This window comes from Colletotrichum karsti (genome assembly GCF_011947395.1).
Source record: "Colletotrichum karsti strain CkLH20 chromosome Unknown Scaffold1, whole genome shotgun sequence".
In the NCBI taxonomy this organism is placed as follows: Eukaryota; Fungi; Ascomycota; class Sordariomycetes; order Glomerellales; family Glomerellaceae; genus Colletotrichum; species Colletotrichum karsti.
In genome coordinates this window covers 1,188,520-1,212,158 of record NW_024065901.1, presented here as the reverse complement: position 1 = coordinate 1,212,158, position 23,639 = coordinate 1,188,520, and the positions used below count along the sequence as shown (strand labels likewise).

The 23,639-nt window shown below is 55.6% G+C and overlaps 8 protein-coding genes across 8 annotated transcripts; 4 read left to right on the top strand and 4 right to left on the bottom strand.

Moving 5' to 3' along the window:
* Positions 1 to 1,125: 1,125 nt before the first annotated feature.
* CkaCkLH20_00278 (uncharacterized protein) lies at positions 1,126 to 3,588 on the top strand (the record flags this gene model as incomplete). The annotated part of the gene is made up of 1 exon (XM_038882998.1): positions 1,126 to 3,588. The coding sequence occupies one exon, from the start codon at positions 1,126 to 1,128 to the stop codon at positions 3,586 to 3,588; it is 2,463 nt and encodes an 820-aa protein (XP_038751703.1).
* A 3,843-nt stretch (positions 3,589 to 7,431) lies between these two features.
* On the top strand, positions 7,432 to 8,312 carry CkaCkLH20_00277 (uncharacterized protein; the record flags this gene model as incomplete). Its single annotated transcript, XM_038882997.1, has 2 exons — positions 7,432 to 7,958; positions 8,015 to 8,312. The coding sequence occupies 2 exons, from the start codon at positions 7,432 to 7,434 to the stop codon at positions 8,310 to 8,312; spliced, it is 825 nt and encodes a 274-aa protein (XP_038751702.1).
* An 843-nt stretch (positions 8,313 to 9,155) lies between these two features.
* On the bottom strand, positions 9,156 to 10,457 carry CkaCkLH20_00276 (uncharacterized protein; the record flags this gene model as incomplete). The annotated part of the gene is made up of 1 exon (XM_038882996.1): positions 9,156 to 10,457. One exon carries the CDS (start codon positions 10,455 to 10,457, stop codon positions 9,156 to 9,158), a length of 1,302 nt encoding a protein of 433 aa, XP_038751701.1.
* Positions 10,458 to 11,296: 839 nt separating this feature from the next.
* Positions 11,297 to 12,766, bottom strand: CkaCkLH20_00275 (formyl transferase; the record flags this gene model as incomplete). The annotated part of the gene is made up of 4 exons (XM_038882995.1): positions 11,297 to 12,152; positions 12,211 to 12,326; positions 12,379 to 12,449; positions 12,502 to 12,766. 4 exons carry the CDS (start codon positions 12,764 to 12,766, stop codon positions 11,297 to 11,299), a joined length of 1,308 nt encoding a protein of 435 aa, XP_038751700.1.
* Positions 12,767 to 13,351: 585 nt separating this feature from the next.
* CkaCkLH20_00274 (pH-response regulator) lies at positions 13,352 to 16,217 on the bottom strand (the record flags this gene model as incomplete). Its single annotated transcript, XM_038882994.1, has 4 exons — positions 13,352 to 13,883; positions 13,934 to 14,155; positions 15,422 to 15,990; positions 16,053 to 16,217. 4 exons carry the CDS (start codon positions 16,215 to 16,217, stop codon positions 13,352 to 13,354), a joined length of 1,488 nt encoding a protein of 495 aa, XP_038751699.1.
* Positions 16,218 to 16,624: 407 nt separating this feature from the next.
* Positions 16,625 to 17,711, top strand: CkaCkLH20_00273 (arsenite translocating atpase; the record flags this gene model as incomplete). The annotated part of the gene is made up of 2 exons (XM_038882993.1): positions 16,625 to 17,002; positions 17,070 to 17,711. The coding sequence occupies 2 exons, from the start codon at positions 16,625 to 16,627 to the stop codon at positions 17,709 to 17,711; spliced, it is 1,020 nt and encodes a 339-aa protein (XP_038751698.1).
* Positions 17,712 to 18,260: 549 nt separating this feature from the next.
* Positions 18,261 to 20,299, bottom strand: CkaCkLH20_00272 (retinoblastoma-binding protein; the record flags this gene model as incomplete). Its single annotated transcript, XM_038882992.1, has 3 exons — positions 18,261 to 19,731; positions 19,785 to 20,073; positions 20,128 to 20,299. 3 exons carry the CDS (start codon positions 20,297 to 20,299, stop codon positions 18,261 to 18,263), a joined length of 1,932 nt encoding a protein of 643 aa, XP_038751697.1.
* Positions 20,300 to 21,687: 1,388 nt separating this feature from the next.
* CkaCkLH20_00271 (glutamate carboxypeptidase) lies at positions 21,688 to 23,169 on the top strand (the record flags this gene model as incomplete). The annotated part of the gene is made up of 2 exons (XM_038882991.1): positions 21,688 to 22,937; positions 22,989 to 23,169. 2 exons carry the CDS (start codon positions 21,688 to 21,690, stop codon positions 23,167 to 23,169), a joined length of 1,431 nt encoding a protein of 476 aa, XP_038751696.1.
* Positions 23,170 to 23,639: the final 470 nt, after the last annotated feature.

Here is a 23,639-nt window from a genome sequence, read left to right as displayed (position 1 = left end):
TGGACGTGAGATTCTGGCCCCTTTGGACCAGTACGGGTGTACCTTGGTCGTCAGCTTTCCACGCAAAGTCCTAGGTACCGTTTGATGCTGACGACAGGTTATTGTTATAGGTGTCCTGGATCTCGAACTGGGATGGGCCACACCTGACTTTTGGTCCCCGATGTGAATAATGCCGACGCCCGACTCGTCCTCGGAAATCATGACGGAGGAACGGAGCTGGCGCTGGGGCCGCTGACGACCGGCGCCTGCCGGGCCACTGGGCGGGGGAGCCCGGCGTCCTGGGCTTCTGTCACCGCCGACGCTGTGGGGCCTTGATCATCTCATCTTCGGACGCTGCGATATCGCGCAGAATTCCTGAGATTCTCGAGGTCGAAATGGCTGCTTTCTGTCTTGAGTCCGAAATCCAAATCATTGGTGCTTCTTGCTGCCTTTCCCATCGCAATAGAACAGAAGTTACGTCATTATTCAATCAATCGCACCGCCAAGTCGGGTCGCCCTGAACCTTCTTATCAGACCAATCAGAAAATTCCAATCTGACAGGAACAGCAACGTGCCAACGACGGCGCCATCAATCCGAACACCAAGAAAAAGCCAAGACGACCCATTTCGCGTGGCATTCTTGGAAAAACCTGTAATACCAACGCAGAGGAGCACGACCCCGATAAGGTTTGCGCTCCAGGCCGTGCCAGCGCAGCGCAGAGGGCTGCGTGCATCCTCCCGTGCGTTGCTCAAAAGGCCACCCAAGACCGTCCCAGAATGGACCATGATCTCACCCCGAAGTGAGCCCAAAGGGTCTTGGTATCGACCGACCGCTCGCTTCAAACCACCAAGAGGCTTGGCTACTCCCAGCTGACGTACACAACGCGGCCCGGCCAAGCAGGACGAACCAGAACACCATGACCCGGCACACGAAATAAGGGGCGCGGCGGAGGCGGGAAATCACCGCCCAGAAGGCCAAGCGCATCGCGTCGAATGAAGGCTGTATGACCCTCGCCGGCGTACAAAACTCCCAATGGCCCCTCTCCCCGTTCTCTCGTCAGGACTGAATCGGCAAACACCTCAAAACGCGGAAAGAGTGCGCATCCGCAGCCCACGACGCGACCCGACGAGCAGCACTTTTTTTTGATGGATCACCCCGTCACAGACCCTGCCGAGGGCGTCCAGTACCTCACCGAAGACGAAATCAACTCCTTCCTCGACGACCTCGACCACAACGACGACGGCTACATCGACTACGCCGAGGTCGAGGCGAAACTCGACGCCGCGCACGATGAGCTCGCCCCGTCCGCCCAGGTGAAGTCTCACCACGTCATCAAGAAGTCCCACGACTCCTACGATGACAGACTCCGCCATGAGTTCCTTCAGAGCATCATGGGGGTCTCCGGCCCGGGGCCCCATCCCGGCTCCGACGCCACGGAGCCCGACGCCCGGAAGACCCGCATCCCCCGCGCCGAGTTCGCCGACCGCGTCCGCGAGTGGAAGATCCCCTCCCTGAAAAAGGACAAGGCGTCCGAGGACGACCAGAAGCACTACGTCAAACGACTGAGGCCGTGGCGCCGCGTGAGGGCGTACTGGGCCGTCCACGGGCCCGAGATCGCCTTCTTGGGCCTGGTCGCGGGCTTCATGCTGGCCTTCGGCATCTGGCAGTGCGTCAAGTACGTGACGACGCCGCAGTACCGCGCCGCGTTCGGCTGGGGCGTAGTCATGGCCAAGACGTGCGCGGGGATGCTGTACCCGACCTTCTTCTTCCTCATCCTCAGCATGTCGCGGTACTTCTCGACCTTCCTGCGTAGATCGTACTACGTCTCGCGCTTCATCAACTGGGACCTCAGTCAGGCTTTCCACATCAGGATCTCCATCGCCGCACTGCTTCTCGCGACACTGCATGCCATTGGCCACCTGACGGGCTCCTTTTATCACGGCAGCCGGCCCCAGAACCAGGATCGCGTGGCGGAGGTGCTTGGCCCGGATATGGTTCCCCGGCCGTACATCGAGTACGTCCGCTCCCTCCCGGGCTTCACGGGCATCACGGCGCTGGGACTGTTTTATACCTTAGCCCTGTGCAGTCTTCCTCAAGTACGGAAATGGAACTACGAGGTTTTCCAGCTTTCTCACCTGCTGATGTACCCCATCATCGGGCTCATGATGGCCCATGGTACGGCAGCGCTGTTGCAGTGGCCCATGTTCGGCTACTTCCTGGCCTTCCCGACGCTTCTGATTCTCATCGAGCGTTCCGTACGTATCGGCACTGGGTTCCACCGCATCCCAGCAACTCTCAAGGTCCTGGACGGCGAGACGGTCGAGATAACAGCCACCATTCCCAGCGAGCGCATTTGGAAATATCAAGCAGGACAATACGTGTTTCTGCAAGTGCCGAGGATAAGCAAGTTCCAGTGGCACCCGTTCACGGTCTCCATCTGCAAGGGGAGGGAGTTCCAACTGCACATCAAGACTGATGGGAACTGGACTAAGAAGCTGCGGGAGCTGGGAGGGGACGCAGGAGAAGCTAGCATCGAGGTCGGCATCAACGGGCCGTTCGGCGCGCCGGCGCAGAGGTTCTACGACTTCAGTCACACCATCATCGTGGGCTCGGGCATTGGCGTCACCCCCTTCTCCGGCATCCTGGCAGACCTGCAAGCGAGAGACGACGAGGAGCACGGGGGACCGACTCACTCGGGTCACCACCAACACCGTCACGACTCCGACGCGACAGCAACGTCCAAAGGACAAACAGAGAAACCTACCACAGACGCCGACGACCCCTCGAAGCCGCCGCACCCCTCGGAATCCCACGCCTTCGCGCCCGACTACCGCCGCGTCGACTTCCACTGGACCGTCCGCGACAGGAACTACCTCCTCTGGATCGCCGACCTCCTCAACGCCGTCTCCCGCAGCCAGGACTGGCACCGCGCCAACGAGGGCGCCTCCCAGCACCTCGACATCCGCATCGCGACGCACGTCACCCAGAAGAGGAGAGACATCGTCACCCACGTCTACCGCTGGCTGCTCGAGATGCACCGCACCGACCAGCACCCCGAGTCGCCCCTGACGGGCCTGCTCAACCCGACACACTTTGGCCGCCCGGACTTCGACGCCATCCTGGACCGCCACTACGACGACATGCGGAAATTCCGGGCTAGCAAGAGGCTAAACCGCAATGTGGGCGGCGGCGGACGACGTGCCACAAACGTCAGCCAGAAGTCTGACAGGCTTGGCGGGAACCGCCCTGGTGGAGGGGGAGGAGGGGCAGGAATGGGCTCAAACGCGGGAACGGACGTCAGAGAGAAGAATAGCAGCATTGATGGCGTCGGAAACGGGCGAAACGGCACAAACGAGGGCCACGACGACGACGACGACGTTGCGCGCGGCAATGCCCGGGCCAATGGCGACGGGGATCGAGGCAGCGGCGTCGTGGACGACGACGACGACGACGATGAAGAGGACGAGGAGATGAAGGTCGGCGTGTTCTACTGCGGAGCGCCTGTTGTCGGGGAGATCCTGGCGGACAAGTGCCGGCAGCTCACGGTGCGGGGGCGGCACGACGGGAGCAAGATCGAGTACCACTTCATGATTGAGGTATTTGGCTAATGCACGATATTAGAGTGTATGTAGCGAAGAGATTTTACTCGGAGTCAATGACCGCCCAGATTACGAGTGCCCAAAGTATCGACTGCGTGTGGTGCGGGTGCGGTTCGTCCGCTAGTTGGAAGAGAAGAACATGACAGCGCACAGGAACCATCCTTCACGAGAGAAAAAGCATGCGAGAAAAAGCATGCGGAGATGCCGCCTGAGTCGAAGACGACAAATTGTAGCGAACCGGATCAGGCGCCTTGTGGAGGAAAGGATGCTGGAGTTCTTCTCCAGACTTTCAAGCCTTTTTCCAAGCATACATTAGCGCGGAAGCGTATGTCAAGCCGCGTTCAACCACGTTCGGGAAGCACATCCGAATGTGAATTACGGGCACTGATGATGAGGGAACCGGGAAACGCACGCCATCAGCCTCAATCCATGGAACCGGTGTCCAGTCTGCTTTACACCTCGGCGCTAACACGCCGACCGCCGAGCGCGTGACGTGGATGAACACGCAAACTTGCACCGCCTAACGAAGTGAAGGAAGGAATTAGAATTTCGCACTAAGACATGTCGGCCGTCGGAACTCTCGCGATGCGAACTCTTGTTCGTGTGCGTCGTCGAAGTTTGGGGAATATTGTTGTTGTGAGTGGGGAATTACCGCCGCCTACATGCCTATTGTATGGAAACTTCCTACGCATACAAGGTCAGGCCGGGCGCTTACGGCGTCGAGATTTCACGCCTGAAATGTCAAGTGTCGACGGTTCAGTTTACTCGCATTTGCTTGCATCGGTAACCCCATGAACCCGGTTCATCTTGGTTGTCAAGTGTGTGTTTCTGACGCATTCCCCTTCTGGCTTGAAAAAGGGCAATCGTTTTTTTTTTCCTTCCAACCAGGTAGTCCGCGGTGTAAAAATACATTGTTCTATGAAATTCTCCGGCGGGCTGAACAAGGGTCCAGGTTTTTTTTCCCCTTGAAAACTCCCGTGTTAATTCCTCCCCGGCAAATTTCATCCATGAGTCCCTGCAGCATGCAACAACCAGGCCGGGGTCAAGGGGACCAGCGCGCGACTCGAACCCTCGCTCTCGTTACCCACTTGACACACGTCTTGTCTTGGTATCGCCTTATGGAAATACACCAACCAAGCCCCCTTGTTCAACGGTCCCGGCCCAAACGGTTTGAATTGTTCCTCAGCGTCTCGAGAGAGTCACCTTAGTAATGGATGCCAAGAGGGGCCGTCTCTATCTGTGTCTGTCTGTCTTGTGGTTTGTCGTCTCGAACGGAGTTTGTCCCTCATATGATCTGACCTCGAACGAAAGGGGGGGTTTCCTGTTGCATTCGACCAGAGAAAGATGAAGGAGGGCCAAGAGGAAACACTGCGGGGACGTCGATCACGGGCATCAGTATCTGCAGGACATGTCTGGAATAAGGCAGATCTGGGTCCATTCTTGGCTCCTTTTTCGCCGACGACGCGCTTCAGCTGCTATGAGATTTTCATTCCACTTCACAATTAATTTGCCGAAGCGGCAGCGAAGTCGGAAAGGCAAAGACACACACGAACGTGAAAGGTGACGGACATTTCGCAAAGAGGGGATGACACACACACACACACAGAGTTTTCCGGACGACAACGGACCACGCACCGCGACGGCATCCCATTCGCCCCAGTTCCTGGATCAGTCAAGACGAGGGAGAACAAGCCCAATCGCGGTTTGGTCCGACGACGAGATGACGACGGGCGGGCAGGGAAGATGGGCTCCTCTGGCTGTTGAAAGCGAGGACTAACAACTTTGGCCTGACTTGACTTTCGCCTCACCTTCGGCGGAAAAGACCACAGACACATGAGACCCCCCTTTTGGCGCATCTTTCGGCCAAGACCCTTAACGCCAGACCCCCGTTTCTCTTTACGAGCACTGAATATGCTCCAATGCCTGTTGGATCGATGTTGAATAACGAGATATCTTCAACCCGATACACGGTGTCACGCCTTGAGCCGCAATCGCCAAGAATATTAGGGCGTTCCCTTTTCTGGATCTGCGCTAGGCTGCTAGTCGAGATCTCGAAAAAGGGAGGGTTTCTTGCAGCAAGCGACTAGCGGACGGCTAAGCATGCCTAGACTGCTAGCGCCACCGCCGTGCCTCGCATCTTTTGCGGGTTGAATGAGGATGGAGGAGGACGAAGAGGAGGAGGGATGTGCGTTTGGATCTGCCTTCTGCAGTCTGCACACGTCGACGCTGGCGTTACATCGCGGCCGCCCCTTCTCACATCAAATCTTGGCACACTTGATTGACATTTCTGCCGCCAGAGACTAGCGTACATGTGTGCCTGTCTTGTCTCCTCCGCGCAAGGTTCCTGGGGGCCAGATTTCCGTATTTTTGGGTACAATCCATACCTCACGGTGAGCAGCAACAGGCTCACGTTCGATTGATTGGCCTCGGGATGCGAGAACTCGAGAATACCATTGGACAGAGCCGCAAAGAGGAGAGAAACCGAGACGGTCTCCCTTGCCCCGCAAGACGGGCAGATCCTAGACTTCTCCAAGGTCTCGCTGTACCGTCGATCGATCAGCGGCGTTTCGTCGCGTCCGGGCTGGGGGTGCGCTGAAACGGACAATGCGTGGGTGCATGGATTGTCGTTGGAGGTGGAGGTGGAGGAGGGGTGGTGGGTGGGGAGGAAGCCCCAAACATGCCGTTTGAGCCGCATCTGAAGCAAACTACTTCGCAGCACCGTCAAATGACTGGCTGTTCACTCTCTCACTGGTAGCATCCCGTTGCCGCTATCCATTTGCCGTGGCCTTTTCTTTTCTCAGAGTGTTGATGTGCCAAGGGGTTCGATATCAAAACAACTAGTTTGTTCGAAAGAGACAGAAAAAAGACGTCCGTGATGTTTCTCACCATGCGCCCACTTCCCGCCAAGGCCACGTCAGGCAGGCCGGGCCTGGAATCGAATGGCGCGTAACTCTCACCGGGTAGCGAGAAAGTGTCAATGGCCATGGGATCCGTAACACACACATACACACACACGCATGTGTTCTCTCACTAGGCACTCGAGCCAGGGCAGATCCGGCCTGTCGACGGCAGCTGTTGCCGCGAGAAAAAAAAAAGGTCAAACGGAGAGGTAACGACCTTCGTCCTTTTCGGGCAGAGTAAACGACGCTTAGGCCCGACTTCCGCTGAGGGGTTACGGGGGGTGGAGGAGGGTTAACCCAAGTTGGGCCAAGAAGCAGGCTAATACTCTCTCCTCTCTGATTTTGGCTTTTTTTTTCTCTGCTGTAATTGTAGCCATGTAACTTATACCGCGCAGCCTGTTGTACTGCTTAACATAGAATGTAGAGCGAGAGAGAGAGACAGAAGCGAACCCGGTAGGCTCATTTGGGTGGGCACAGCCGGTCAGGCACAGCGTAGCGGACGAGGGGGTCGAGACATGCCATCTGAAGGGCGATTCGTTGGACGGGGGCGGTCGTTCTGGGGGCGCTCAAGGTGCGTTTGGTATATCGGTTTCGTGCGAGTGCCGTTGAGGGGGGGCTAGGTAGTAGAGACACATTGGAGATGGGATGAAAATCCACGGACGGTTGAGACCCGGGTGGGCGATGTGGGTGGTTGGTCCGCGTGGGGTGTGGTGTGAGTGTGTGGGAGCAAGAAGAACCTTTGGTATAAGACTTGGCCGCCTCTGCCCATATCCCTCCATTCTCGAATCTTGGTTCAGCGGCCTGCGGTCATCTCATCATCTTCTTCACTTCTCAGTAACTAAGTCTTTCTTTACTGCGGCCGGCCCGCCTTTTTTCTTTATACCTACAATCCTCAACCAGCCTAACTCCCATAACCTCCTCCTCCTCCTCCCTTTAACCTAACACCGCCAACATGCAGCTCTCTTTCCTCCTCGTGCCCCTCCTGTCCCTCACGGCCTTGGCCAAGGACCACAACGGCGGCGGCGGCAGAAACTCGACCCAGGCGCAATGTAAGCGATTCTTGAAGGGCGAGAAGCTGGTCAAGATTGCCGGCAACGACACCCTGCTGGCCGAGATCACCAACAACAACGCCACCAAGATCGATCTCATCAAGAAGAAGGCCGCCGAGGTCCAGCCCAAGCTGGACGAGGCCAAGAAGAACGCCACCCTCATGACGACTTGCGACCAGGTCCGGGCCGTCCAGATGGAGAACGGACAGTGTGGTTTCATGAGGGGCATGGACAAGTTGACGAAGTTGGTTGCCAACGAGACCGCCCTGAACGCCCTCACCAAGAACAACGCCACCAAGGCCGACAAGATCAAGGCCAAGGTCCAGCAGGGTCAAGCCAAGTTGGCCGAGTTGCAGAAGAACACCACCCTCCTCCAGTACTGCTCGGCAAGGACCACCAAGGGCGAGTGCAAGCAGATGAACCGCTTGAAGTAAGTCGAACACCCGAATTCGATTGATGGAACCACCACTAACCACCAATTTACAGCAAGCTCGTTGCTCTCTCCAAGAACGACACCGCCCTGAACGACAAGTTCAAGGGCAATACCACCAAGATCGAGAAGTTCAAGGCCAAGGCCGCCAAGAAGGAGGCCAAGCTCAACGAGATGATGAACAACTCTACTCTCATGGGCGTTTGCCAACAACTCAAGACCGGCAACAACGGCAACAAGGGCGGCGCTCAGAACAGCAACAACGGCATTGACTCCGGTGCCGCTGGTGTCCGTACTGTTGGCGCCCTCAGCTTGGCCGCCGTCGTTTCCGTCGTCATCGGCTTGGTGATGTAAGGTGTCGATCAGGAATAGTTGACAAACATTTTCTGGAAGTAGCCAGTTGTATACAGAGATGCGTGTCGCTGAAGACGTCGGTCTCGAGTAACAACGCGGAGGAGGCCGATGCCGTTCGCTACGACGTTGGTGTGTGCGAGTCTTGTACAAAACCGCAGTCAGTTAGTTTGGGATACATTTTTGTGTTTCACTCATTCGGACGGATCGACGTGGACCTGACGGTGGCAGTCCATCGTTGAAAGGGCTCCAATCTATGATATATTCATATGTAATGAGTGGCTCAGGGTAATGTGTTAGAGCGAAGAGAAAATTTGAAAGTTACAGTCGTTACCAGTCTCTTTTGTGATCCTGGTTTGATGCCTCTAAACAACCAGGCCCTGTGTGCAAGAACGCCGCCCTCCACCTACCCTTTGCTGAGGGTATGTGGTCTTCGTCATCATCCGCGGTCGAGACGTAGCTCCGAGTTATCTGCATCGCGTATGTTGATCATCTGGAGTATCTGCAGAGAAAAAAGGATCGCACCCCAAAATGAAACTGAGAATGCAAAGTCGAGAAGCCTTTACTAAAACGTCAGCTTGTGAACATCACTGTGGTCGTTGGATGTGACAAACCGTGAAACCTAGAAAAAAAGAAAACGCATGAACTCCTGACGGTCTTAATGCCTGATCAAGAAGCATTCCAAGTCAAATGCGAATGCCCCTCCTCATTTTCAGGACGAAGTGATCTGGGATAACTGTTAGCATGGAGCGCATTGGAGACGTCCGTGACCTACTTTTGTAAGTGTCGCCACTGCGGCCTCGCAAACCGCCAGAAGCTGAAATTTGGCAGAGAATATTGCTAACCTCAATCATCAGAGTCATCGCCGCGATCAGTGAAAAGCCCGTTGCTGATATCCATTCCACGAATCGTGAAGTCAAGTGTCTGACGCCAGGAAGCCTCAATCGCCCTCTTCCGGTTTGGTGACCAAGGTAGGATCGGCGACCAGCGTGCGGAGGGCCGTGACTGGACGCACCGGCTGCCGCCACGCATGCTGTCACTTCCAACATTCTGCCAGGGCTGATGAGACTTTCTATGGCCGTTTGGGTTGCGGCGAGGGTGTCTTTGCGGTGGAGGTGTGCGAGCACGTGCCTTCACTGCCGGAGATTTTTGAGCGTCGATGGCGGTATCGCGTTCAGCGGGGGTGACGGGCGACTTTCCACCGGAGGCGGGAGCGAAGATGGCATTATCTCGAGAAGAGGGACTGACAGCCGGTGATCTCTGGAAGTGTTGGTTTACTTCGGGGTCAATGTGGGACGTCTGTTGCGAGTTGACGTCGCCATCTTCGAGAAGCTGGCCCTCTTCTTGAGCATTGGTGGTAGAGCTCTTCACGCGTTGCCCTGTTTCGTCTTCGATGAAGGGGTTGGCGCTAGTCTGAGTATCATCCATGGGAAGATTCGGGCTGAGTCTGACTGTTTGACTGCGATCACTCGGGGGAGGAGCCTCTGAGCGACACATAGAAATGACCCGACTTCTGGAAACGTTGATAGGGGACTCTCCACGGCTGGGCACAGCAGAAGGTCGAATGAAACCGAATCCATTTGTTGAGTCCCTAACTCGGGGTGCTGAGCGCTCGTCTTCGGGGATCCTGCTCTTCGAACGCGAAGTTCGCGACCTGACTTCGGTGGAATGATAACGGTCCACGGTGATCGAATCGGGGGGCCAACTCTCATTCACAAATTCTGTGTCGGAAGAAGGACCGACTGTCGAAGAATCGATATCTGAGGATGAGTCGATCACAATCGGCTCCGTCAGAGGTCGAGAGGGACTTGTAGCCCTAGGAGACGAGCAGACGCTTCCGTGTTCGCTGATGAGGTGCTCCTCAGGCGCAAATGTGACCGATTTCGCCGTGCGATCGTCGCCAGTGAAAGGCTCAGAAGGTGATGAAGGGCATCCTGCCGTGCTGGAAGCGTCACCTTCATTAGAACGCGCTTCGTCTCTGACAAGCTGGAGTTTGTCGATCTTGTACTCATCGTTCAAAATAGGCGCCAGGAACACGAGGTTATCCTTCCTGAAAGCCGCGTTGTACTCGTCGACCGCCGTCTTGACCGATCCCACGAGCCGCGCAAAGCCTTGAACGTAGTCGGAAGGAACAGAGTTGGTGGACATCGTGTTCGCAGCTGGGGTGGTGGTTCCGAATGCGGATCTGTCTTGGGACGATCGAAGGTTGTATACCATCGTCTCGTTAATGATCTCGAAGAAGCTTGAAGATGAGGTTGAATTGGAGGTGGATAGTTGCTGTGAGAAGACTCGTGGTAGAGAGTGACGTTGTAGGTTAAAGACGGCGAGAGGGGCAAGGTGCGATTTGAATATAACAAGCCCTAGATCTCTGGCGGTTTGAAAGGAAAGCGTGAGTGGACAGCTTACAACGGAAGGAGGGTGGCCGGTACCTCTTGCCTAAGTATCCTCCTGGGAACTTGGATGCCAGATCAGGTTTTGTTAAGAGGAGAGAAACTTGGCTCTTCTGAGAAGCAACTCCTTCAGCGTTTGGTTCTCAAAAGGGTGCCTCGATGTGAGATGTACGCCGTAGTCGCGGGAGGAAAATTGATTATACTATCATTTGGTTTTATAAAATTTGTTGCTATCGACGAAAAGGCAGTTGACCTCATTCCGGACCTTGGGTGGTTATTTAAGAGCATCTTCAGTGCAAGACAACACAGTGATAAATGCAAAGTGATTCAGGCCTTAGAACCGCGATGCCTTCTCAGGAACAATAATATTGATAAAGCATCACTCGCAGCAGTCAAAGAGGGTTATAAGCCACTCTTGATTCTAAGCTGCAATTTTTGACTTGAGGTCAGAATAGTTCCTAAATGTCCCCTAGGAAGACGAAGTCACCTAATCTGCTACTGAAACGAATACTTTTTATGATACGATACATATGTACTGCATTTTATATCGGGTACCTACACCGGACCGACCTTCTCATACGTACGTAGACGCATGCCTTATATCAAGAATGAAGTGAGCAATCCAGCTAAGACCGCGCCATCCCCGAAGAAGCCTTTCTTTTTGGTGGGAGAACTCTCGACATCCTCATTCTGGCCAAAGTCAGCAATCGCCTTCTTCGCAGCCTTGGCCCGCGAGCCTTCGACCTTGATCGCCGGCACCCGCAAACATCCTCCATTCATAACCGGAATGAAGATGGCCCCGCCGGTTTCCTCCGGGAAGTAAGGCACCGCGAACTGGCCCCAGTTCTCGGGATCCTTCCCCTCCGGGCCCTCGGGCTTCCACAGCCACGTAACCCACTTCACCTCCCGATCTCCCTGAGGCAAATCTTCCATGGCCAGAGAGCCATTCTCGCGCTCACGGTACCGCTCCTCCCACGCCTCGATATGCTCCGGCATCTCCACGACTTGCATATGCTCAAGGAACATTCGCATGACCTTCTTATCCTCGTGGTGCACCGCCTCGCACCACAGCGGACCGAGAACGCGCTGACGGAGGACGATGTCGTCGGCACTCCACTCCGCCCAGTTGATCTGACGGTCGTGCTTCGTCAACTTGGGCGCGTGGCAGAGCTTCTCGACCTCCTCCCCTTCGGGCTTCCAGCCCACGTCCTTCAGAGGCGGGACGTGCAAGCCGCGGCGGAGCCCGTCGACCAGCATGTCCGCCGCCAGAGGGGTGACGATGTCATGCAGTTCCTGCGTGGTGCAGTTCTCGGGGATGGGGATACCCGGGAGCGGAGTCTGGGATAGAACGGTGCCGTGGTCAAAGGTCTTGTGGTGGAGGGTCTGGAGAGTGACACCCGTGTGCGTGCGCCTTTGGAGGAGGGTGTGTTGGAGAGGCGCGGGGCCGCGGAAGCTGGTCATACCTGGTCAACATCTGAGATGCCGGTGAGCTGGTTGGGGGGAGGGGTTACTCTGGAAGAAGCGACGGGTGAACGTTCAGGCCGCCGTACTTTGCGAGGTTCAGAAGTCTGGGAGGTACGAAGAGGCCAAAAGACACGGCGATGATTAGGTTGATGTCGATTTCGGGCTATGGATGTCAGAAACTTGAAATGAACTGGGCCACTGTGATATGGACACACCTGCCACCCGGTGAAGGTATCCCTCTCATGGATCGGCAACTTCATATCTTCAGCCAACATCTTCAGAGGAACTGTCACGCATCAGCAGATCCTCTCCGACTTCTGAAGAGATTGACAACACACCCTGACGAATCTCTTTCATCCCCCTACCCGACAACTTGCCGGGTCGGACCACGACGTCCAAAGACTCGATCAGCCCAGGATTGCGCTCCTTCTCCGTGACCAAAGCATTGAGTGCGGCGCAGCTAAAAGAGTCGGAGCCGCAGAATAAGATCCGGAGCGGGTCCGAGGCGGGGGTGGCCGCCGCCGCCGAGTAGCTGCGGCAGGTCGGACGACGGAGGAGGCGCGCGCGCGCAAGAGCGGCTGATCGAACAGCCAGCCACTTCATATCGAGAGTAAAGTTATGCTCCCGGCAAACATTGCCTCGCTAAACTTAAAGCCAGGAAGTCCGAGTTAAGATCCAGTCGAAACGGGGTTCAGTTTTGACCACCAAAGTGTAGCCATTGTTGTAGCATCTGAGTGCCAGCATTCGATCAGGAACGGATAGTGGAGCGACAGGCAGTGGATTGTTGCTGATATAAGAATACAGCCCGGAAGCGCGACAATACATACATATGGCTTTATGCAATAATTGGGGAAATCATATCCCGTTCGATTTTCAGAAGGTGCCGAAGAGATTCCCATTCCCAAACAATGATATGATTTAATGAAGCAGTGCATGACGCAAAGAGCGAAATTTGAGATTTTGAAATGTTTGATATGTCATTAGGTTTATATCATAGTATACAAGAAAATTCATGCCCTGCCAATGCAGGCGTGGTATCATCATATTCGCACAATTTCATCCAACCCATCGCTAAACACCACTCCTTTGGTACGCCGGCGCCGTATCATTTACACGTATTTGTATATGAGGACTATGGGTGGTTTCATGACCAACCCAAAGCCTGTTACTCAACTCGAGTGTTCGAGTTTAGTAGCGGTTGCGCTGCCACCAGCGGCGGCGGCGGTACGGGGTGTGGGTGGCGGGAGGAGAGTAGTGGTCGACCTTAGCCCTCTGCTGGCGGCGCTTGTGCAGACGGCCGCTGCAGCAGGTGAAGAAGACGATGATAGTGCCGAGCAGCAAGCAGATGGCGGCAGCCAGCAGGGTCCAGAGTGCGACGTCGAAGTGGGCGTAGCTGGCGCTGTCTCCGCCGTCATCGTCATCGTTAACGTTCTTGCGCACGAGAGCAAAGCCCACCCAGTCGCAGACAAGGGCGACGAGTGTAATAATGAAGGCGAAGCCGGCAGTGAGCGCGGCGAAGAGAGAGCCGAACAAGCCGGCGCCAACGGAGAGAACGAAGGCGATGAAGGCGACGACGGCGCCGATGGGGTGGAGGATCATGACGCGCGTCAGAGCCTCGGCGGTGTTGGAAGAGTAGCCGGAGTAACGGGTGCCATCGGCCTCGGTCACGATCTGGGCCGGGTCATAGCCGATGCGGGCGCTAGGGCATCTGTCGGAGCCACTGCAATGTGTTAGTTAAGGGTTGCTCTAGTTGGATAGAGGGTGTCGTACTCAGCGTTCGCGCCGCGGATGCAGTATCCAAAGGTGCCAAATGTGATCTCGTTGCCTGCGGAAGCATCGCCAAGCTTCACCGTCAAGATGGAGATGTTGTTCACCACAGGTGAAGAGATGCTGGTGACAACCAGAAGGACCGTTGCTACGAGGAGCAGAAAGGTACCAAAGTGGTGAATGAAGCCGGTGACAGCCATGATGATACGTATTACTGCCGGCTGGCTAGTGTACGAGGTTGGTGTTTGTTGATTGGTATTAAGCTAAGTTAAACGATACAAGTGGCGATGGAATATAGAACAGATGAACACGTTCGCTGAGGGAGGGCGAGATGGTGCGCATATAAACACCACCCTCAGAGCTCCTGGGTTGGGCTACGAAGCAGGAAAATGCATGATGTGCGATGATCTGTGACTGTAACCACCCTGGGCACACCGTTCGGGGCCAAGAATGCCGTGTAAGTCAGGGTCTCGAAGCAGCCCAACGGATGCGACGTCATCATCGTGGCCGAGGCCGAGTCTGGCCCTCTATTCTCGTGGCTTGAGAAAAAGGAATGGACCCTTGCTTGCGCAAGCAGTCCCCGCGCCACGGTTGGTCGGCGCGACCAGGCTCCTCCGCGATTGTTCTCTCTGGTTCGAGCAAAAGCTGGTGATGGTGGCTTTGGGGGAAGAGAACGTGGCATTGGGGGGGGCCTTGACCGTGACGTACTAGCGACATCGCCAAGCTGATTGGTCCGTCACGGCGTCGCTTGCCGATCTAGGGTATTGCAGGTTGCAGTTGTTCCTTGTTTTGTGGCTCTGGAATGACGCCACGCCCTGAATGAACCCTTGCAATGGTAATCCAACTTCAACGTCAGAGACGTTGGACAGCTGACTGCCGTTATTGCCAATTCAAGTGTTTTCCTCGCAAGCGCGCCCTGCAGCCCATCGTCAGAAAGACATACGGCGTGGTAGCACTAGCGAGGGCCTTGAAAGACACGTTCGTCATGGCTGACGGTGTATTTTGCCGGTTTTTGCAATCTCTTGTCAAAAATGTCAACCGTCGACGGCCTCCCCCGTAGTGGTTCGCTTTCATCGGCCGAGAGCTCGACAGGTCAATGCACCACCCAATATCGCATAAAATTAGGTTATGCAGCCGAAACATAAGCAGTCCCGTCCGATAATCTGGCCAATCGAGAGGCGTGTTGCTCGCTGTCTGCCATCCCATCTCCTGAAGGGACCTGTCGGTTTGGTCGGGAAATGTGATTCCGTCAGATGCGATACGCCTAGGCATTCTACCGTAGCCTGAGGCGAAACACCTAAACTCCGATCAGGCTGGGGGTATGATATTCCTTTAGCCTTGGCCTCCGGGAGCGGCGATGGTATCGATAGGGACGCGCAGTCGGCATGAATCTGTACCAAGGGGCTAAAGCTTTGGTCAAATTTTTTTGTCGGGCTGTACGTTTCCCGTTGCACGAGGATAGTTTGATCATTCGTTCCCATCGAGACTCACTCCCTCCCTTGATACTGCCGAAGATGCAAAAGTCCCTGCATGATGGGAGGAAGCTTCTCTCGCCGTTCGCGATTTTCAGCGCGGTCGATGATGGCGCGTGTTCTCACATCCACCGACTTTGTACCGAGGAGGATGTCCTCCCAAAGCTGGCTTCTAGCAGAGGCCGGGATCTGTCCGCCTGCCTCCCAGTCAGACAGCCCTTCAGCCGCAATGTTGTCAGGCAGAGCATCCTTCATCATTACTTTCATGGCGGTTCGTGGGCGGTCTTCGGGCCAAGGTCCGTGGAGCGGCGACTTCCTAATGGCAGCCGAGTGGATGTATGACTCTGCCGGAAAGATATGCACCGTGAAGTCCTTGTGAACCTCATCAGTCGTGGCCTCGTCGGCTTCGTCCGTGTCTTCCGTGTTCTTGGTAATGATGGGATCGGTCGGGGTCGCGCTCGTCAAAAAGGTCTTGACGGATCCGTTCGATCGAGGTGTTGCGAGTTGGTAGTGCAACGGGCTCATCTTGATGAGTTCCTTCGCCTGTGACGTTTCGGCCACCACCGTAATGAACGACGAGTTCTGGTCCTGTATTCAATGGCCAATTAGCTATCGAGACGTCAGAAATATCGTGACGGAGGAAAGCCCACATCTTGCTTTTTGAACACCTCGACCTGAGCGAACTTTTGCAGCGAGTGCAGAACTGCGCGTCGCTCAGCAAACCTCGTCGGTCTCGGAGACACAGCGACCTGAAGTGTTCGGGGACCGAGCTTGTACGAGAGTCCCTGGAGGACGGTATGCCCTTTCGTAGCCATTTCGCAGGCTGTCACAATAGGTATGGCGGATGTCACATGTATCGCGAAATCGCATCTTCATTTCAAAGCTCCGTTTAATGTTTGACTGCCAAACGGGAGCTCAAGTGGAGCCCCGTACCGTGCGATTATCACAGAATGCCAACGACCGCACAGTCTCTGGCCAGGGTGCCCCGCCAAATGGCGGGGAGGGAACACAGCTGAGACCGAGCCCTTCTAGAACAGCTTGGAATGCGCCTACGCCATCCATCTTTACTGCCTGCCGCGTGTCAAGAACCTGCCTCTATCTAGAATCTGTTGTACTAGACAGGAATTTAGAGCACTGTTTTGAAAGAATCGGACTCCCTACACCGACAAACGTATTCTTAGAAACACCCTAAGTCGTATCACCAACCCGAGTCTAAGCAACCATGGCCGCCATCATCGACGCCGACGACGCGATGGAGCCTACGCTCCAGTCCCTCCTCGACCAGCGCTCGTTGCGCTGGATCTTCGTCGGTGGAAAGGGTGGTGTCGGAAAGACCACGACCTCTTGCTCCCTCGCCATCCAGCTCGCCAAGCACCGCCGTTCCGTCCTCCTCATCTCCACCGACCCGGCGCACAACCTGTCCGACGCCTTCAACCAGAAGTTCGGCAAGGAGGCCCGTCTGATCGATGGCTTCACCAACCTCAGCGCCATGGAGATCGACCCCAACGGCAGCATGCAGGACCTCCTCGCTGGTCAGGGCGAGGACGTGGATGCCATGGGCGGCGGTCTGGGCGGTATGATGCAGGACCTCGCCTTTGCCGTACGTCTTGCTGTTTTCCCTAGCTACGTGTGTGTGTGAGCACTACTAACATGACATATCGCCACAGATTCCGGGTATCGACGAGGCCATGTCTTTCGCCGAAGTCCTCAAGCAAGTAAAGTCCATGTCCTACGAAACAATCATCTTCGACACCGCGCCCACCGGCCACACCCTGCGCTTCCTCTCCTTCCCCTCCGTCCTCGAAAAGGCCCTCGCCAAGGTCTCCCAGCTCTCCTCCCAGTACGGGCCCCTCCTGAACGGCTTCCTCGGCCAGGGCGGCCAGCTCCCCAACGGCCAGAACCTGAACGAGATGATGGAGAAGCTCGAGACGCTGCGCGAGACCATCTCCGAGGTCAACACCCAGTTCAAGGACGAGGCCCTCACGACCTTCGTCTGCGTCTGCATCCCCGAGTTCCTGTCGCTGTACGAGACGGAGCGCATGATCCAGGAGCTGGCCAACTACGGCATCGACACCCACAGCATCGTCGTCAACCAGCTGCTCTTCCCCAAGAAGGGCAGCAACTGCGACCAGTGCAACGCCCGCCGGAAGATGCAGAAGAAGTACCTCGAGCAGATCGAGGAGCTGTACGACGAGTTCAACGTCGTCAAGATGCCGCTGCTCGTCGAGGAGGTGCGCGGCAAGGAGAAGCTGGAGAAGTTCAGCGAGATGCTGACGACGCCCTACGTCCCCCCTGAGATGGACGCATAAGAGCGTGGTGCGCTTCGGGGCTGTGGTGTTGGGCGGTGCGTTGCGGTGCGGTTCAAAAACATGATTTTCACGACGGGATGGTAGCATGAGGCGTCAAGAGTCACGAGTGGAGACATAGAATACATTCACAAACGATTTGATACCCGGTGATGTGTGCAGGAGACTTTATTGATCATCTGGAGTGCGTGTTACATACGGCAAGAGCTCCACGCTGAGCAGACTGTTTTTGACAAGCCATTCGCTTGACAGGCCTCATATGCCTCCATATATGTTGGCCTTCCCTGCATTAGGACACATTTCCCGTCCAACTTATGAGAACCTCCTCCTGTCCGAAAAAGAAAACCTCCCAAGCCATCCCATGAACGCCGTTAATTTCTTAAGTGCCCTGTCCAACTTCCTCTTGGCGTGCGAGGATTTGTGTGTTATGCCGTGTCTTCCAGAATGATATGCCGTGATGCAGTGCGTGTCGTCTAGTATTATTACAGTGAAGTGAAGTAGAGGTGAGCGACCGTTTGTTGAAGTAATCGCGGAAGAGGCCAGCAGGGCAGCTCAAAGCTCCCGGTAGTCGCTGGGTCGCACGCGTCGTTGGCGGTTCTGATGACGGTGAGGGTTGACGGGCCTCCTAAAGTACGCGTCTTCGTCATTGCTGGGCTGAGTGAAGTTGTGGCGTTGCTGTTGATTGAAGGCGCCTCCCATTCCGCCACCGTTCATTCCGTTCATGCCACCGCCATTCATTCCACCGTTTATTCCACCATTCATACCATTCATGCCATTCATGCCATTCATGCCGTTCATGCCGTTCATGTTGCCGCCGAAGTTACCTCCGTACATGTTGTTGTTGCCCATGTCGAAGCCGCCGTTCATGGGGTTGAATCCGGGCATACCCATCATGGGGTTCATCATGCCCATCATCGGCATACCCATGTTCATGTTGCCCATGTTCGGCATGTTAGGCATGTTGGGCATGCCCATGAAACCGTTCATCATGTTCATGTTGTTGAAGCCCATCATCGGGTTCATGTTCATGTTGCCCATGCCGTTCATGCCGTTCATCATTGCTTGTTGTTCTTGCTGCTTCTGCATCGCCTTGGGTGCTTTCGGAATCTTGGGGTTCTCCATCAATTCGTCGGCGGGACGTTTCTTGGAATTGGTTGACTCCTCAGACCCGGCGCGCTCGGCTGCTGGCTTGGCTGGAGCAGTTGCGGGTGTTGCTGATGGTGACTTGGGTGTTCCGTCGACCGGGCCTGCGGCGGTAGCGGGAGCGGTGGAGGGTGACTTCTTTGGCGTGGGTGACTCTGCGGTTCCGTCTGCGGTTTCTGGTTTCGCCTCCTCCGCATTCTCTTTCGCGCCCTCCTTCGGCGAAGCGGGTTGGACCGGCGAGGCAGCGGTTGCGGTCGGGCTCTTGACCTCGATCTTCTCCTTGAGGAAGTCCTTGATCTTGTCGGCAGCCTCCTCATCAGCTTTCAGGTCGTCGATTAGAACGCCCTCGTTAGAACAGTTGGGGCAGACGAAGTCCGATTCGATGAGAGCATTCGTAATGCAATCATTACAATACGTCTTCTGGCAGCACGGGGTCTTCATTGGGTCTATGAACATCTTCTTGTCGATGGGGCATTCCAATCCCTTCTCCTGCAGCTCCTTGTCTCCCATAGCAATTGCCTTGGCAGCGGAGGCTGAAGACTTCGCCTTGGCTTGGAATTGTTCCCACGACGCCTTGTCAGGCTCAGCGATAACGAATTCTCCCTCTGCGTTGACCATGATGCCTGATGGCCTCTTGGACTCGTCGTCGCCGCTCTGGGCCAAGGCGACAGACTTGTCGACTGTGCGCAGGAACGACCGCGGGATACCAGTAGTCCGCTTTACACGCGGACGGTTGTCGAACTCTGGATCATCGTTTGTGGGGCACAGCTGAATCCAGTGCCCCTTCTCTCCGCAGCGATAGCAGATGTATCCGTTGGGAGGGTCATGGTCGGGCACATTCGCTGGCTTCTTAGATCCAGGCTTGAAGACCGGTGTTTGACTGCGTTTCTGTTAGCGATGTTGCATGCTGTGATTTCGATCGGGAACACTTACTGTGACATTTCCTCCTGCTGAGCAGACCAAGACTCGGTCTGAGCCTGGAACATGGCCGCCATTTTCTCCTCCTCAGTCATGGCATTGTTCATCTGGCTGATGGCATTCGAGGCCGCCTTGGCAGTCGCCGTCTTGGTCGTCTGTTCCTTGCGAGACGAGTTCTTTGCGGCGACGGGCATCTTGCCAGAGACGTATCTCGCGCCACGGCCAGCGCCGGGCTTCGCAGCCGGTAGTCGGCGGGCGACAACGGTCGTTGATCGGGGAATGATTGTCGTGTCATCATCATATTCTAGCAAATGTCAGACCTGGGGATCATCATTGTAGGGTGAAAAGGGCAGCTTACCTTCACTTCCATCTTCGGAGTAAATGGCCAAATCAAAGTCGGTACCGTCGCCGAGTCCGCTCTTCAAGATGATATCGCGCTTCAGCTCGAACACAGAAATACCAGTGCCGTCGAACTCGACTCGCGTCGGTTCCTTTTGCGACTTGAACTTGAAAAAGACGGAAGACGCCATGGTGTCTCGGGTTGCGTGGTCTGGTCACAGCAACAGTTGATCGAAGCAGAGGCGATGGTAAAGCCGAGAAGCGACCACGTAGACGCGAAGCTAGGTGAGTAGAGAGTGATTTGATGCTAGTAATTTTTTCTTGCTTTTTGAGTGATCTCTCTTGCGTTCAGCACCTCTCAAGAGTAATGGAAATCAATTCTGATTTACTTGGAAGAACAAGGAAATAAGGGTTGCGGAGTGTAGAGAAAGAGTACAATGCCAAAGAGGCCGACACCAGATGGAAGATAGGCAGCCCTTTGTGTGAATCCCTCCTCACAGCCAAAATCACCTCGACACCGTGCGCACCATCAGTCGAGAAGCCTCAACAAGCCAAAGATTGAATTCCTGGTCAGTATATGTATGCGTGCCGAGAGGAGAGCAGTCGCAAAGCTCTGCCTGCCAGGGAAATTAGGCAGGTTTCGGGATCGGAGATGGGTTCGTTCAGCGGGCACTTGCGTCGCTTGTCGCTGGAAGTTCGCGATGTGTTTGGTCGAAGGTTGTAGGGCGGTTATCCGTTGCACAACCGTACAATGGCGAAACGCTGGGTAGGGCGATGCGTTGCAATCGGAATGACGATGAATGGCGACGTGGTGTTGATGTGGGTGGCAGGAGAAAGAGGAGTCAAGAAAAGGGGGGAGAGAGGAATATAACCGGGCAGGCAGGAGGGAGTCTGGAACCCACCTGGGTCACTGCCACCTGATTCTGTAGCGCACCTTCTCTGGGGTCTACGGGCTGCAGTACAGTGGATTGAGCAAGTGGCACGTGAGGTATCAGAATTTCTAAGCGGCCGGGGCGTCGAACCTGCCACTTCTTTTGTGTTGCAGAGATTTGAGCTGAGTCATCAGTTGACAGTTGTTCACGGTCGTTCCCAGCTGAAGGAGACCAGACTTTCTGCTGCTTATCACCGCCTTCTGGGAACGGCAGCTCCCAATGGCAGGCACGTGACCCATCACGCAAAAGTTCTTACGATTGTCTTAGCGGCTCCACGCGTTTGCAATTGGCTGGTCCCCTACTCCATTCCCGTCCCGCCCCTCGTCTGGCTGTCTGGCTGATACGGCCGCTGCTTTCCGAAGCGCCACGCATTGTGAACCCCGCCATCCGAGCTGTGGGCAGGTGCATGTGGTGGTACTTCTTGCCGTGCAGCAGAATTCTGGTCAGCTCTATTGCGCCCGATGTAGAAGGTCCAGTCCGGCGTCATGCCCCGCACCTCATTGTTGAGCGGTCTTGCCCGCCCTCAGACTACTCGAAAGTTTCTTCCTACAACTCCTAGATTCCTCCCGTGTTGGCAGACGACTTCGATAGCTAACACTCGCCGTTCCTACCTTACTCCGGCAATAAAAGCACACCAAGCTCGCAAGATGGCTCCTAACCTCGACGGCTACTTCAAGCAGGTCGATGCCGACTCCGACCACTTCATCGAACGCCTCAGGAAGGCCGTTGCGATTCCCTCGATCTCTGCCGATGTCGCCCGCCGTCCCGATGTTGTGAAGATGGGCCAGTGGCTCGCCGGCGAGCTGAAGGCTCTCGGTGCCTCGGTCGAGCTTCGTGAACTTGGCGAGCAGCCTGACAAGCCCGGTCTGCAGCTGCCCCCCGTGGTCCTCGGCAGATATGGAAACGACAAGAACAAGCGCACGATTCTGGTCTACGGCCACTACGACGTCCAGCCTGCTGAGAAGAGCGACGGCTGGTCTACCGAGCCTTTCGAGCTCTCAGTCGATGAGAAGGGCCGCATGTTCGGTCGTGGTTCTACCGACGACAAGGGTCCCGTCCTTGGCTGGCTGAACGCCATCGAGGCTCACCAGAAGGCTGGTATTGACTTCCCCGTCAACCTGCTCATGTGCTTCGAGGGTATGGAGGAGTACGGCTCTGAGGGTCTGGACGACCTCATTGAGGCCGAGGCCAAGAAATACTTCGCTGATGCCGATGCCGTCTGCATTTCCGACAACTACTGGCTTGGAACCGAGAAGCCTTGCTTGACTTACGGTCTTCGTGGCTGCAACTACTACTCCGTTGAGATTTCCGGCCCCGGTGCCGACCTCCACAGCGGTGTCTTCGGCGGTACTGCCCAGGAGCCCATGACGGACTTGGTCCGTGTTCTCGGTTCTCTCGTTGATACCGATGGCAAGATCCAGATTCCTGGCATTAATGAGCAGGTCGCCCCTGTTACCGCTGAGGAGGAGACCCTCTACGACGGCATTGCCTTCACCATGGAGACTCTCCAGGAGTCTCTCGGCAGCAAGACGACTATCTTTGAGGACAAGAAGCCGACCCTCATGGCCAGATGGCGCTACCCCTCCCTCTCCGTCCACGGTATCGAGGGTGCCTTCTCTGCCCCTGGCGCAAAGACTGTAATCCCCGCCAAGGTTACCGGCAAGTTCTCCATCCGCACTGTCCCCAACATGGAGATCGAGGCCACCAACGAGGCTGTCTACAAGTACGTCAAGGAGCAGTTCGCCAAGCTTAACAGCAAGAACACGCTCAAGGTCTGGGCTCAGCACACCGGCAAGTGGTGGGTTGCGTCGCCCAAGCACTGGAACTTCAGCGCTGCTGCCAAGGCCACCGAGCGCGTTTGGGGTGTTCAGCCCGACTTCACTCGCGAGGGTGGAAGGTAAGATTTCCGCTTGAATCTCTGCTCATGACCCCAGCTGACTCTCTGTAGCATTCCTGTCACCCTGACTTTCGAGCAGGCTACTGGCAAGAACGTCTTGCTTCTGCCTATGGGTAGCTCCACCGACGGCGCTCACTCCATCAACGAGAAGCTGGACAAGCGCAACTACATTGAGGGTATCAAGCTGTTGGGCGCTTACCTGCACTACGTTGCCGAGGAGCCCACTGAATAAGTGGCCGTGTGACGCTTAAGGAGAGAGGATGTCAGGAATAGCAGACCCGGTAGCGTACCATGGTCAGGTGCACATGTATGGCTAGAAGCGGCTTTTTGACGGCCTGCTGCCGGTGATTCTGCGGACACGCACATTGGAGACAGTTAGCTACTAGCAGAAGGCAGCTGACGAAGCAAGATCGCTTCAGATCTTCACAGTCCAGATCATAGGTCACGTAATCAAATACCCAAAGTAAATTCTGTCAATAAGTGCTCATTTCAGTTCTATGTATTGGGGGTATTAGTCCGTTAGACGTCATACTGCGCGTTCGGCGGTGGTGGTATATGGTGTGCCAGCAAATTGAACCCAGAAAAAAAAAAAAAACGCCAGTGTGAATGATGAAGCCAGACGGCTCGGATATCTCGTTCGTGAGTGGGGGGGGGGGGGGGGGGGGGGGAAATGAAGAGAAAAAAACGAAAATGGAGTTGATG